Source organism: Marmota monax, unplaced genomic scaffold (genome assembly GCF_021218885.2).
Source record: "Marmota monax isolate L192 unplaced genomic scaffold, Marmota_monax_Labrador192_F-V1.1 WCK01_AAM20220418_F8-fsc00148, whole genome shotgun sequence".
NCBI classification, from domain to species: domain Eukaryota; kingdom Metazoa; phylum Chordata; class Mammalia; order Rodentia; family Sciuridae; genus Marmota; species Marmota monax.
The window spans coordinates 738,595-754,255 of NW_026693034.1; the positions used below are offsets into that span (position 1 = coordinate 738,595).

The window sequence follows — 15,661 nt, forward strand, 5'->3', positions numbered from 1 at the left end:
TTTTTAAAAAGGATATATAGTTTTCCCATCTATATAATCACTTTCTTCTCAGGAAAGCTGAAGTGACACTATGGAACTAGGTAAATATTTAGATCTATTTTAAATCCTAAGGCTTTTAGTATTTTCTGGAAACAAGCTATATATTTCTCCAAATTTTTAAGAGGCAGAGTTTTCAAAAGCCAAATCCAAATAGAAACCTAGACAGAATTATAAATTTTAAATTATAGTATCATAAAAATTTGGATCTGTATTAACAATAATTTGAAATATTTCCAAAACCTATTTTTATATGAGAAAGTGGAAACAGAAGACATTAAGAAGCTCAGTTCCGAAGTAGCTCTGGATTCAGTGTATTGCAGAATGTACCTGTGTAAGTACCCAATCAAATGCTCTTATTAGGTCTTCACTTCATCCCACAATAACTGGAGTGAACTTTGTTCATGTACCAAGATTTACTTAAAAATAAGAGTGGAAAATATCTGAAATGCTTTTTTTTTTTTTTTTTTGGTACTGGGAATTGAATTCAGGGGTGCTTAGCCACTGAGCCACATCCCCAGCCCTTTTTTATATTCTATTTAGAGACAGGGTCTCACTGAGTTGCAAGTGCCTTGCTAAGTTGCTGAGGCTGGCTTTGAACTCGGGATCCTCCTACCTCAGCCTCCCAAGTCACTGGAATTACAAGTATGCACCACCACACCCAACTTTGAAATGCTTTAAAAAGGTGTTGAATTTATAGATTCAAAGCAAACCCTAACAAAATCTCAATTTGTTTTCTTAACAGAAATGAATAGACTGACCCTAAAATACATGTGGAAATGCAAGAGACACAGAATAACTGAAACAATCTCGAAAAAAAAAAAAAACAAAGTTGGAACTTCCTGCAGAGTTACAGTAGGATAAATACAAAGATCAATGGAATAGAACTGACAGTCCAGAAATAAACTCTCATATTTGTGTTCAATTGATTTTCAACAAAGGTGCCAAGATAAGAGTCTTCAACACATGGTGCTGGGACAACTGTAAGCCCCCAGGGTGTGGGCACTGCACACCTGCAGCTGTTTCCTTTTCTGTTGCCCTCCCCCTACCTCTTCTTCTTCTTTTTTTGTTGTTGTTTTGTTTGTTTAGTGCTGGGGATTGAACCGGAGGGCTCTCTCACCAAACTACATCTCAGCTCTTTTTTTTTTTTTTCCCAGTTGTAGACACAATACCTTTATTTATTTTTATGTGGTGCTGAGGATAGAACCCAGGGCCTCACACATGCAAAGCAAGCACTCTACAACCCCCAGGCCCCCAGTTCTTTTTATCTTTTGTTTTGAGATGGCGTCTCACTGTGTTGCTGATGCTAACCTTGAACTTGTGATCTTCCTGCCTCAGACTCCTGAATAGGTGGATTATGGATTGTGCTCCACCACATAAAGCTTTTTTTTTCCCCAATGTGGTAATATGTGAGTTGGATTTATTCATTCCTTAAATCTTCCTTTTTCTTCTTCCTCTTTTCTATACTGTGTCTCTTTTCTCATCACCTTTTCTCCTTTCCCTCATATTCCTGTTCTTTTTTCTTTTTCTTTTTTTAATGAGATAATGTGTTGAATGGATTTATTCGTTCTATCTTTTTCTTCTTTCTCTTTTCTGTACTCTCCTGTTTTCTTCCTTCTTGCTTTTACTTCCTTTCTTTTCCCTCTTGCTTCCCTGTTTTTATTATCTTTTTTTCTTTTACCTTTTATGCTTCCTCATGTCCCATATAGTATAATATCAATTTATGTTATTTAAAAACTAATTTTTCAGTCTATTATAGAATATAACTCCCCTTTCCAACTTCTGGACTAGTGGAGTTGTAGAAAACATTTTTAAGTACATTTTTATGGCTTACTTGTATATATGCTCTCAGGTAGTTGCACTTGAGACTTGATCCTCATCTCCTCCCAAAGTATGCCAGGGATTGATCATAGCTTTGTAAAACACAGAGTAGGTGCTTTAACATAGAGACATAACCCCTGGTTCAGGACACAGTAAAGTCAAAGCAGCACACTAAGGATCCTCATATAACAGCGGAAAAGAGATCCGTTACAGCAGATGGGCAAATGTCAATACAGAAAGACAAGAAATACAAGAAAACAAGGAAATAAGCTGCCTCCAAAGGTCCATAAACCTCCAATAACTGAACTCATAGACATCACAGAAGTGGAAATGCTGGACAAAGAATATAAAAGGTTGAGGTTAAAATGATAAGTGAATTAAAAGAAGACCTAAGGAATGAACTATGGGAGAAAATACAGGAGAGAAAATAGCATTTCAGGGGCTGGGGTTGTGGCTCAGTGGTAGAGCACTTGCCTAGCACATGTACGGCACTGGGTTTGATTCTCAGCACCACATATAAATAAATGAATAAAATGAAGGTCCATCAACAACTAAATTTTTTTTTTAAAAGAATAGCATTTCAATAAAGAAAGAGATCCTGAAAAAGAACCAGAAATTCTGGAAAGGAAAAACTCAATTAACCAAATAAAAAAACCTCAGTGGAAAGTCTCACCAATAGATTAGATTAAGCATTGAGGTGGGAGCAGAGATCCAAGTTAATGACATTAATAATCTATTTAGTGAAAGAATAGCAGAAAAAATTTCCAAACTTTGGGAACAAGATGGACATCCAGATACTGGAAGCATTTTAAACCACAATTAGACAAGACAAGCGAAGGAACTCCTCACAACACATTATAATTAAAATGCCAAAAATAAAGATAAAAAAAAAATTTAAAGCCACACCCCCTAAAACAAAACAAAAGATAGCAACAACCACAACAACAACAAAAAAGGGTTCACATTTAGAGAACTACCAATCAAAACAACATTGGATTCCTTAGCAGAAACTACCAGCTGGATATACCAGATTACAATATCCAATCATTCAAAATCAAAATGAAATAAAGATTTTTCAACATAAGCATAAGCTAAAGGAATTCATGACCATTAAGCCAGCATTGCAGAAGATCCTTAAAGGATTTTTACAAACATAAGAAGATACCAAGAGAGCCCAAGAAAGAATAAATCTCACTAGAAGAATAGATAAGCAACCAGGAGCAGGGTTGCATGCCTATAACCCCAGCTACAAGTTTGAGGCCAGCCTCAGCAACTTAGCAAGACGGTCTCAAAATACAAATATGTTTAAAAAATTGGGGATGTAAATCAGTGGTATAGCATCTCTGGGTTTTTAATCCCCAGTATTAGAGGTAAAAGAAAGAGATAAGCAACTGAGAATTTGTATTGAAACAAACATTAGAAATAAATTAAAATGACAGGAAATAATATACCTCTGTCTATAATAATGCTAAATGTAAATGGTTTTAATTCTTCAATTAAAAGACAGACTGGCAGACTGAATTTGTTTTTAAAAAGACCCAACTATATGTTGTCTGCAAGAAAAACATCTCACGGGCACAGTGGCACATGCCTGTAATCCTAGCTACTCAGAAGAATAAGGCAGGAAGACTGCAAGTTTGAGGTTAACCTCTGATCTCAAAAATAAAAAAAGGACTGAGGATGTAGCTCAGTGGTAAAGTGCCCCTGGGTTCAATCCCCAGCACTACACACACAAAAAAAAATCTTCTAGGTAAAGACATCTGTAGGCTGAAAGTGAAAGAATGGAAAATAATATTTCATGCAAATAGAAGCTGAAAGCAAGCAGTACTTACTTATTTATTTACTTATTTATTTATTGATGCTGGGGATTGAACCCAGGGCCTTGTGAATGCAAGGCAAGCACTGTACCAACTGAGATATATCCCCAGCCCTATTTATTTGTTTGTTTATTTTTATTTTGAGACAGGGTCTCATGAAGTTGCTAAGGCTGGCCTTGAACTTGCAATCTTCCTGTCTCAGCCTCCCAAGTAGCTGGGATTACAGGCATGCGCCACTGTAACCAGCTAGTGAAGCCAGTTCTAAGAAAAAAGTTTATGTTTATAGCTAAGAGTGCTTCATAAAAATATCAGGCTGGTGTGGTGGCACATGCCTATAATCCCAGCAGCTCCGGATTCTGAGGCAGAAGGATTCTGAATTCAAAGTTAGCCTTTGTAATGGTGAGGCGCTACATAAAATACAAATGGGGCTGGCTCAGTGGTTGAGTGCCCCTGAGTTCAATCCCAAGTACCAAAAAAACAAAAAATCAGAAAGTTTCCAAGGAAATAACTAATGATACATCTCAAGGTTTTATTTTTATTTTTTGTAGTACTGGGGATTGAACCCAGGGCCTTGTGCGTGCTAGGCAAGCACTCTACCAGCTGAGCTATATTCCCAGCCCCATATCTCAAGGTTTTAGAAGAACAATAAACCATTCCCAAAATCAGTAGAAGAAAAGAAATAATAAAGATCAGAGTTGAAATTAATGAAACTAAAAGAACAATAAAGAGGATCAATGAATCAGAGTTGGTTCTTTGAGAAGATAAATAAGATTGATAAACCCATGGCCAAACTAACCAAAACAGAGAGAAAATAGATATTCCAACAGACATGACTAAAATCCAGAAGATCATTAGGGACTATTTCGAAAACTTACATTTCAATAAATTGGAAAATCTAGAAGAAATGGATAAATTTCTAGACAAATATTACCTACAAAATTGAAGTAAGAGGAGACAGGAAACCTAAACAGACCAATAGCAAGCAATGTGATTGAAGCGGCACTAAAAAGTCTTCCAACAAAGAAAAGCCCAGGACCAGATGTATTCATAGCTGAGGTCTACTAGATCTTCGAAGAACTAATGCCAGTGCTCCTCAAATTATTCTAGGAAATAAAATGGAGGGAACACTTTCAAATTCATTCTATCAAGCCAGTACCATCCTGATACCAACAGCAGATAAAGACACATTAAGGAAAGAAATCTATGATGAACATAGATACAAAAATATTTAATAAAATATTACCAAATTGGATTTAAAAGCATCACAATGACTGTATACCATGATGAAGTTGAGTTCATTCCAGGGATGAATGGATGAAAGGATAGTTCAACACAAATAAACAAACACAAAATACCACATAAACAGAATCCGGGACAAAAATCACATGATCATCTCCTTGAATGCATTTGGAAGAACAAGAGACCCAGAATAACCAAAGCAATTCTGAGCAAGAAGAGCAACACAGAAGGCACCACAATACCCAACTTCAAATTATACTACAGAGCAAGAGTAACAAAATCAGCTTGGTACTGGAATAAAAATAGACATGTAGACCCACGGAACAGACTAGAAAACACAGAGAAAAACTCATCCAGCTACATTTATCTGATTCCTGACAAAGGTACTAGAAACTTATATTGGAAAAAAGACAGCCTCTTAAACACAAGGTGCTGGGAAAACAGGATACCTATATATAAAAGAATGAAAATAGATTCCTATCTCTCATTCTACACAAAGTCAACTCAAAATGGATCAAAGACCTAAGAGTAAGAATAGAAACTGCACAACTTTTAGAAGAGAATACAGTGGCAACACCCCCAGTGCAGGAGTAGGCAATGACTTCCTCAATAGGACTCTTATAGCTCAGAAAAGAACACCAAGAATCAATACATGGGCTGGTGTCAGATTAAACAGCAGTCTGCATAGTGAAGGAAACAATTAACAGCATAAAGAGAGAACCTATAGAAGGTTAGAAAAATCTTTGCTAACTACTCTTCCTTCAGCCAGAGGGTTAATATCTAGAATACATGAAGAACTGAAAACACTCCATGCCAGAAAAACCTAAAGTACACATTCAATAAATGGGCAATGAACTAAACAGATACTTCTCAAACTAAACTCAAATGGCCAACAATTATAGGAAGAAATGTTCAGCATTTCTAGCTGTCAGGGAAATGAAATCAAAACTACACTGAAGGGGCTGGTGTTGTGGCTCAGGGGTAGAGCTCTTGCCTAGCATGTTGGTAGAGTGCTTGACTCGGTTGTACAAGGCCCTGGGTTCAATCCCCAGCACCACAAAATAAAATAAAATAAGATAAAGGTATTGTGTCCACCTACAACAATAACAAAAATAAATGTTAAAAAAAAAAAAAAAAGACTCCATCTCATTCCTGTTAGAATAGCAATCATCAGAATACAAATAACAGTAAATGCCAGCAAGGATTTAGGGGGAAAAGGAACTTTTATATACTGTTGGTAGGAATGTAATTTAGTATAGCCACTATGGAAATCAGTATGGAGGCTCTTTAAGAGAGTGAATCTTATGTCCTTTTCACATGTGACACTGAAATATGTGAACTTTAAAAATTTGTAAATCTGAAATATATCTACAGTGACAAAATAAAGAAGCAATGTTAATAGAATATACTTACGGGTACGATCCCTGTTCCAAGCATGACAGGTGATTGGCTCTAGTAAAAACTGATGCAGGGACATTATTCTTAGTGTTTTCAGAGAATAGAAAGCTGCAACAAACAATAGAAATAAAGCACTTAAAATGGCAGGTGACCAATATTTTTAAGTTGCCTGAAGATCCTGAAATGTTTGGAGATAAATAAAATACTGTACTATCATTTAAAAGACTCAAATCAATGTCACAAATTAATCACTTAAGAAGTACTATCACTGGGTGTGTGTATTCTCCTGTAATCCCAGCTACTTGGGAGGTTGAAGCAGGAGGATTGCAAGTGAGAAGCTAGCCTCAGTAACCTACAAACAAAAGTAAAAAAGGCAGGGGGTAGAGTTCAGTGGTAGAGCACCTCTGAGTTCAATCCCAACACCACAAATAAATAAGTAGAACAAGCACTGCAATCCCCAATAGAGAATTTATTTTGCCAGGTGTGGGTGCAGGCCTATAATCCCAGAAGCTCAGGAGGCTGAGGCAGGAAGATGGTAATTTCAAAGCCAGCCTCAGCAACTTAGCCAGGCCCTAAGAAACTCAGAAAGACTTTATCTCTAAATAAAATATTTTTTTAAAGCGCTGGGGGCGGCTGGGGTTGTGGTTTAGCTGTAGAGCATTTGCCTAGCATAGGCTTGGCTCTGGGTTCAATCCTCAGCACAACATAAAATGAATAAATATATTAAAATATATTATGCCCAACTACAACCAAAAAATTGAATCCCTGGGTTCAATCCCCAGTACAAAAAAAAAAAAAAAAAAAGAGAGAGAGAAAGAGAAAGGGAAGGAGGGAGAATGAGTCTAGAATTTATTCTGACAAGGTCATCAATGGGTTGTCAAACCATGGGTGAAAGACTTGGTACAGGATATTCACAAAGTCTCAAATGATCATTCCACACAGTAATTAATAGTTACAGAGGGGAAAACATGCCTTTATAATAAAGAAATATGGCAGTCACCATCTTAAACCAAGTGATTAAATTTCTTATCACAGATAGTGGAACAATCCAACCTGATCGGCCTCTTGAAGAGAGACAAAGTGGAAGTACACATCATCATTTATAAATAGCAACTAATTTATCATCCCAACCAGACTACTTTTGAGAGCAAAAAGGGGCACTATTAATAATTACGATATGATAACAGGTCACAGGACTATCCCAGAGAAACCTGAGGCGTGGTCAAACCACCTTTGAAGTATTAATGCCAAACATATTTACTCTAAATCGAAACAAGATCCAGATCTAATTTTGGTTCACAAGAAATAAAGGGGTAAGAATTAGCTAAACAACAAAGGAAGAAATAAAACACCAGATGTGTGCCCTTCTATAGAATAACGGGCCTGGACTACAAAAAAGGCACCATGGGAGAGCAACTGTTCCACATTTTAAAAAGAACTATGAAAGCCAATTCCATAAATGAAGTTGATTATAATCTTTATATTTTAAAATAACCTAAGACATACATTGTACAAGGAAATGTTGAATTTGAACTAGATATTACATAATAACATGGAATTATTTTTATTTTCCTAGCTTTGATAATTGTACTGCCATTAGGTAGGAATCTGTCTTAGCTTTTAGGAGATAAAGATATTGACATGTTTAGGGATGATACGTCATGATGTCTTCTGTAACTTCCCTCCCTCCCACCTCCTGTTCCTTCTTCCTTCCTCTCTTTCTTTTCTATCCTTCTTTCTTTTCTCTTTCTTCTGGGAATTGAATCCAGAGGCAACAGATTCCATCCTCCTGCCTCAGTCTCTCTAGCTGCTGGGACTACAGGTGTATGCCACAGCACTTAATTATTTTCGATTGTCTGGGCCTGAAAATATAGAAAATGTGAATGTGACAAACAACTATTACAACTGGTAAATCTAGGCAAATATTATGCAGGTGTTTGTGACATTACTCTTTAACATCTTACTATAACTAGATGAAAAGCAGAAATGTGAAAAATATCATTAAATTAAAAATCAAGGGCTGGGGATTTGCCTCACATGTATGAGGCACTAGGTTTGATGCTCAGCATGACATAAAAATAAATAAAATAAATGTATTTTGTCCATCTGCAACTAAAAATATTTTTTAAAATCAAGTAAAATTCTCTACTTTATAGGTACCCAAATCTAGATCCATTAAAGAAGTAACCATTACCTCAAATATGGGGAAATTTTCCAAAAAAGCAACCATCCTTCCCCTTTCCCCAGCTTTGGCATTTCTAAGAGGCACTCACTACAAACTGAAGTTTCAACACACTTAAGTCCTGTTGGCTCAGGTGGCGCCTGAAATGTGAGGGAACAATTCTGACACCGTAGAAAACAAATGGAAGGAAAAAAAAAAAAAGAGCCCCCAGAGGGTTGTGAATGAACAATAAAAATTCAACTAGGAAAGGAGAAATGGTATTAGTGGAAAACAGAAGAAATATTTCCGCTAAAGGAAACTCAAAGTAAAAAAAAAAGAGGGCATCCTCAAATAAAAAGCACCTAGTATCTTAAACTGCCAGAGAAATATCAGTGCTTCACATTTTATTCCAAGAGTAAGATATTTAAGTCATTATTTTCTTTTACATGTCCTAGAAAGCAAATGGCAACTCATAAATAAAGAAAAAGCCTGTGATTGAAAATTTTTAAAAATTTAATGAATTTAACAGACTGTTTGATTTGCTTTTTTAAAAATAAAAACTTTCAAGCCGTGCATGGTGGCATATGCCTCTAATCCCAGGGCTTGGGAGGCTGAGGCAGAAGGACTGTGAATTCAAAGCCAGCCTCAGCAACTTATCGAAGCCCTATCTCAAATTAAAAATTAAAAAGGGCTGGGAATGTGTCTTAGTAGTTAAATGCCCTTGGGTTCAATCCCTGGTACCAAAAAATAAAATAAAAACTTTCAGAGACTCACAGCATACTTTTCTCCTAGTCTCTTGATATCTGATGCTTACCCTAAATTCTTCTGTCACAACAGATTTTACTCAGAGCTACTCAAAATAACCCATCAACATGTCACAAATCTCTCTTTAATTAAAAGTAGTTTAGAGCAAGATGGGGAGTAGGTGCCTATAGTCCCTGCTACATTGGAGGCTGAGGCAGGACTGTTTGGGCCTTGGAGTTAGAGACCAGCCTGGACAACAAAGGGAAACCTCATCTCAAAAATAAATAAATTAAGCCAATTTAATTTAAAAGCCAAATTTGACATTTTTGTTAACTGAAATAAAATTGGTCTGCAAACTAATAATTTTTTTTTTAAATATTTATTAATTCTTTTTTAGTTTTCGGCAGACACAACATCTTTGTATGTGGTGCTGAGGATCGAACCCGGGCCGCACACATGCCAGGCGAGCGCGCTACTCTTGAGCCACATCCCCAGCCCCGATGCAAACTAATAATTTAATGTGAATATCTATGTGTAATAAAAGCACATATTTCATGTAATCTGAAAAGGTACAGATACAAAGGCTTTTTCATTCTTCAAGTCAGTTTTATAAGCAAGATTAAAAAGAGGCCCTATCTCAAAATAAAAAATAAAAAGGGCTGGGGATGTGTCTTAGTAGTTAAGTGCCCCTGGGTTCAATCCCTGGTACCAAAAAATAAAAACAAAATAAAATAAAATAAGTAAGTAGGGCTGGGGTTGTGGCTTAGTGGAGCGCTTGCCTAGCACATGTAAGGCACTGGGTTCCATCCTCAGCATCACAAAAAAAATAAATAAAAGGTATTGTGTCCATCTTCAACTAAATATATATATATATAAAAATATAATTTTTTAATACACACACACAATGGCATAATTACTTCTAAAATTGCATTTCTAATTTTGTTATATCACTCAAGTTCTATATTTGAACATATACCCAGACCTGTACTTCTTTTATAATCATGTGGCTATTTTACATCTGAAAGCCAAGTCAACATTTACATTTGTCAAATTTATAATGCAAGCTCTGGAGTTATGGCTCAGTGGTAGACTGCTCACCTATCACGTATAAGGTGCTGGGTTCGATCCTCAGCACCACATAAAAATAAATAAGAAAAATAAAGGTATTGTGTCCAACTAAAACTAAAAAAATTAAAATAAATAAAGGCATTCTGTACAACTACAAAAAAAATTTTTTAAATTTATATTGTAGCTAGTAAACATAGCCTGTATTTACCAAATTCAGTAAATGCAGGATAAATTCATAATAGTCTGAATTTTGTACCAAGAAAAACATATATTCTGTTATAGGGTGAAAATTATTTCTAAACTGTGGTTAATATTTAAGTAAAACTTTTGTAGTAATAGGACCAGAGAGGAGAAAACAGAACAGATGGTGACATTAAATTTAGCAGGTTTCTACTTTCATTGTCCAGCACTGAGGGAGATAAAAATGATTTATGGCATATTATGATCCCAGGGACTCCCCAATTCTTTTCTTTACCTATCACTTCGAGCATAATAATTCTGATAGATGGTTAGCCATGGGCTCTGGAGTCAGGGGGGCTTGGATTTGAATCCTTGCTTTGATACAATACTAATAAGACACTCTTTGAATCTAATTTATTTCATATGTAAAGCAGATCTACTATTGACATCCCAAGGCTATTGGCAGGAGGGTGAAATGAGATAACATGGGAAAGCATGCAGTGCAGAGTCCAGCCCATACTACAACTGTTTTAGTTGTTGCTAAGCTGGTTGCCTTTCTTCCTTTGATTGGAGGCTTTTGAACCATCCTTAAAAAGTACCCTTGGAGCTTGGTAAGTTAACATGCTATAAATTCTTGCCTTGCTCCAGGTGAGGCTTTAAAATAGTCATCAGTGAGAATTTCAGTTCCTTGTTTAGGGTCAGTTTTCAAGATTGTGATTCATCTAGTTTCTAATTGCTCTCATTACCCAACCCAGGAATATCAGTACTCCAACAAGGTCACCACACCTTCCCAACGATTGGCAGGCCCCAATTCCAGTCTCACCATGCAGGACTTGTGTCAGTAGAGAATTAGATAACTAGATCAAAATTATTGCCACTCTCCCTCCAAAGCAGCAATTTTAATTTTCCAAGATGATTCCTCCTCCTCTAATTTTGAGAGACAGATGAATTCCAGAAGGCCCCTAAATACCACCTGGTAGGAACAGCCAATGATACCCACTCTCTAATAGGGTAAATAGACCCTCCTGAATGATAACCTCTCCTTCATGTTAAGATAGATGAAAACCCAGGCCTACCAAAACCAAAAAAGGTAGATTAAATTGGTAAAAGTGGGTAGAACTAAGATAATTTCAGTAATTTAGACAAATGAGTTAAAATGGAAGACTCCAAAGGCACAGTATTATAAAACAGATGGTTTTATAATTAAAGATTCTAAAGCACAAGTATTATGTGCCTACTATGTTCCCAACGGTGTTGCAAGCACCAGGATGGGGCCAAAAATATAAATAAATCAGACACCATTCTGTTCCTCAAGTCTGGGTAGGGTGTGGGAGTAGGAGAGGAAAGAAAGACATAGAATGCCCAGAAACAGTAATAACAGCTAATATTTATTGAACACCTATTCCGAGCCAGAAACTATTCTAAGCGATTTACGCAAATAAACTCACTTGATTCTCAGAAAAAAAAAACAACTAAGAATTGTCTCATTGCAGATGAGCAAAGAGAAGCAATCTTCCTAGGATCACCCAACAAAGTGGTGGTGTCTGGGCAGGAACTGCGGCGTCCCTACATAAGGGGTTCCACCAAGAGAATAGGAGCACATAGAAAGGTGCAATTTTGACTTGAGGGAGATTCCTGCAAGGGAAATCTTAAGAACTCTGAGGGAAGACGCTCCTCGAGTTGGGGTAGGTCCTGGAATAACTAAAGGACTGAAGGCTGCCCTGGATAGGAGGCAAATATTCCAGGGGCGCCTTCTGCGGGCAGGGACTTATTGTAGATTCTAAAGAAAGAGGTGAATGGTGCCTCCTGACGACCCTTTAGGAGGAGAGCATCCCGTTTAACTCAATTTTACAGACTCTGCTAGATGCCCACAGGAGAGGTGCAAACAGGGCCCTGGGGACTCCAGAGATCCGAGGTGGCCCAGAGCTAGAAAATCGCGAGAAGCGATCGATCTGTATGTGCGGGGGGACGCCAGGGGCTCAGAGGTGCTCCGGGAGAACAGGGGTTCCGTGCCCACTCCGAGGCCCGGGCAGGGAGACCCGGCCGCCCCCAAGCCTCGGCTCCCCGCGGCCTAAGCCCCCGGCTCCCCGCCGCCGAGGGTCCCAAACAGGTGCGAGATTAGGACAATGGAGTCAACAGGGTCAGACGTTCGCCCCTGCTGCTCCTTACCTGGGGTCGGGGCAGTCCGGAGGGGCTCGGAGCGGAGAATTCGCGGACTCTGGTCAGTCGACGCGAACAGGCTCCGGCGGGCGCGGGCGGAGGACCGAGGCCCAGAGGGAGCGGCTGACAGATTCCGGAAATGACCACTGCGCCTGCGTAGCGCGGCCGCGCGGGCGTTCTGCGCACGCGCACAGACTCGGCGTGCACCGAGGGGCGGGGCCAGGGAGGGGGCCACGGCTGGGTGTCGGAGCTGGTTCGCTGCCCCCGCAGCCTCGGAGCTTTGAAAAAGCTGGAAGATGCGGGCTGAGCAGAGTGGGGCGGCTCACTCCTCACCTCGAAAAGTTTTCTCAGAATAATGGACCAAGGTGTGGCGCCTTGGCCGCTTCACAGGCGCTTTTGTCAGGACAGGAATTACCGAGGCTTGGGGTCGTTCGAGCTGTGTGGACCTGAGGAATGATTGTTTTTGTCCTTTTAGAAAGTCCGGGTCAGAGCCCGTGGGAACCTCTTCCACCGAGGAACCTCCTCGACCCTTCCTCAGTCAGGACCCCTTGTGCCCTGCTCCCAACATGGCGCCACGGCGAAAAAGAGTTGGGGGGAACTTGGCAGCTCTCCCGAAGCACGTGGAGACAGGGTGCTTGCCGTGCAGATGCAGCTTCTAAGAACCATCGCAGACCCCAGGACCCCACTTCCAACCAGTCCTTGAACCCATAGAGATTCTGGAGCAGCACCCCCATCCCACTGCAGGTCACTAACTTAGTGCTTGTTTCGTTCTCTCGGTTTACATGTTTGACCCCCAACGCTTGATGGTAAGGTGATGTTCACAAAAGTGAATTTATCAGACTCCCAATTTCAGATCCATGCTGTGTTCTTTTGATTTAATTAATTCAGCTGTTCATGGAGCGCTAAAGCAGGAAGACACTGGTTTTACTTTGTGGCATGGTCAAAAAAGTCTTTGATCATGGGGGAGCAAGGACAGATTGGAAGGATCATTGTAAATTAACCGCCCCCGAGAGACAACTTGGCAAAAGGAAAGTCAGCATTCGTGGAAAGCAAGAATTCCGAGGTCTGGGGCTGTAGCTCAGTGGCAAAGCACTTGCCTAGCATCCCTGAGGCATTGGGTTCCATCCTTAGCACCACATAACAATTAACAAAATAAAGGCATTCTGTCCATCCACAACTACAAAAAAATAAATAAATAAAAAAGAAAGCAAGGATTCCTTTAATCCCTCAGTATGTAGAGTTGGTACCCAGAGTCGAAACAACACCTGCATATTATTTAGAGCCTTCCACCTCTTTGCTAAGAACAGTTCCTGCTTTGAAGGAATTTATAACCTGGGAAGATGAGAATGACAGACAAATTAGTACCAGACTCTGATCAGTGACAAAAAAGGAAAGAATCTAACTCCAGAAAAAATAATGGGCTTTCATTATCAATCGCTGGTTCTATCTTTTGAATATTTTGCATTTTAGCCTAAAAGCTTACCATTTATGAATTTCAAAGCAGAATTCCCCTATCCCCAACTGGGGATTGAACCCCAGGGTACTCTACCACTGAGCTACATCCCCAGCCGTTTTTAGTTTTTGTTTTGAGACAAGGTCTCAGTAAATTGCCCAGGCAGGCCTAGAACTTGTGATCCTCCTGCCTAAAGATGACAGGTGTATGCCACTGTCCCCAGCCAGAAATCAGAATTCTTAACTTAAATGATATCTTTAACCACCTTATTTTTGAAACTGAGGAAACAAGACCAGATAATTTTTTTAAATATTTTTTTTAGTTGTAGATGGACACAATATCTTTATTTTATTTATTTATTTTTATATGGTGCTGAGGATTGAACCCAGTGCTTCATACCTGCGAGGCAAGCACTCTGCCACTGAGCCACAATCCCAGCTCAAAGCCAGAGAATTTTGAGTCTTGAAGATTTTGAGAAAAAGAAGGAGCAGGGCTGACCTTTTCATTATGGCTTGTGTAAGATCCACTGGAGTTCCAAGGAGGACAAGTGATGAGTTACAGTGTTTTCCTTGTTAGACTTGTGTGTGATGACCCTGATTTAGTATCTAAAATAAGAAGTCTGATTTTTAAAAATTTAGTATCAGAAGGATTAGGGTGTAGTGCTCAAGGCCCTGGGTTTAATCCTTGGCACCATAAAATAATAATCATACTAACAACAACAATAATAATAAATAAAAAAGTATCAGGAAAGGTGGTTGTATTACTCAGGCTGGCACTATGACAAAACCTGAAATAATTAGCAAAGAAGAAAAGGTTTATTTGGACTTCCTGTTTTGGATGGTCCAGTTCAAGATTGGGCAGACCCATTGCTTTTGGCTTGTGGTGGGTATGCTGGATGGTAATGTCAGAGAGCATGGGAGGTAGCAAACAGTTTACCTCAATGCCAGGGAGCAAAAGAGAAAGTAGAAGGAAGAGGCCGGGATCCCACGGTTCCTTTCAAAGGCCGTGGCACAAAGAACCTCTTACTAAGTTCCAGGATCTTAAAGTTTCCATCATTTCCCAGGAGCACCACTCTGGGAACCAATAAATGGACCTCTGGGGTCATGCAACATCTAGATTAGCTTGTAATACTTAGAAGTGGAGGGTGAGAGGAAGAGAGGGGTTGGACACTGCTGAGGGATGATTTTGGTTGCTTGCCAGAGTGGTTTGGAATTGGATTGGATTGGAATTTGGTCAAAATTCAAGTCATCAGATATTTATGCAAGGACTCTTGTTTTGGGCTAGGGGGCGGTGTGGAGAGTGGGAATGGGTAATTGGGATTGAACTCAGGGCCTGGAGCAGTGCCTTAAGCATGTTAGACAAGGGTTCTACCACTGTGCTACATCTCTAGCCCAAGTCATTAGGTGTTTAATAAGTATTTACCAACTGCCAAGTACAGATGATCCTTGATTTATAATGGAGATCATTTCCAGATAATCCCATCATAAATTGAATATATATTCTAAGTATAAAATACTAATACACCTGGGTTCTAGGTTATGACCTAGGTCCTAGGTTAGCAACACAATACACTGTAGAGTATTG

At 39.0% G+C, this 15,661-nt stretch overlaps 1 protein-coding gene across 1 annotated transcript in view; it reads right to left on the minus strand.

Moving 5' to 3' along the window:
• Positions 1–12,785, minus strand: part of Arpc1a (actin related protein 2/3 complex subunit 1A) — a 33,709-nt gene extending 20,924 nt beyond the window's left edge. Inside the window, exons 1-2 of the mRNA XM_046453715.2 lie at positions 12,634–12,785; positions 6,327–6,419 (exon numbers count right to left, since the gene is read on the minus strand). Of these exons, the coding sequence (XP_046309671.1) occupies positions 6,327–6,390 (64 nt within the window). The 5' untranslated portion in view covers positions 6,391–6,419; positions 12,634–12,785. The remainder of the gene's footprint in view (positions 1–6,326; positions 6,420–12,633) is intronic.
• Between the last annotated feature and the right edge of the window lie 2,876 nt (positions 12,786–15,661).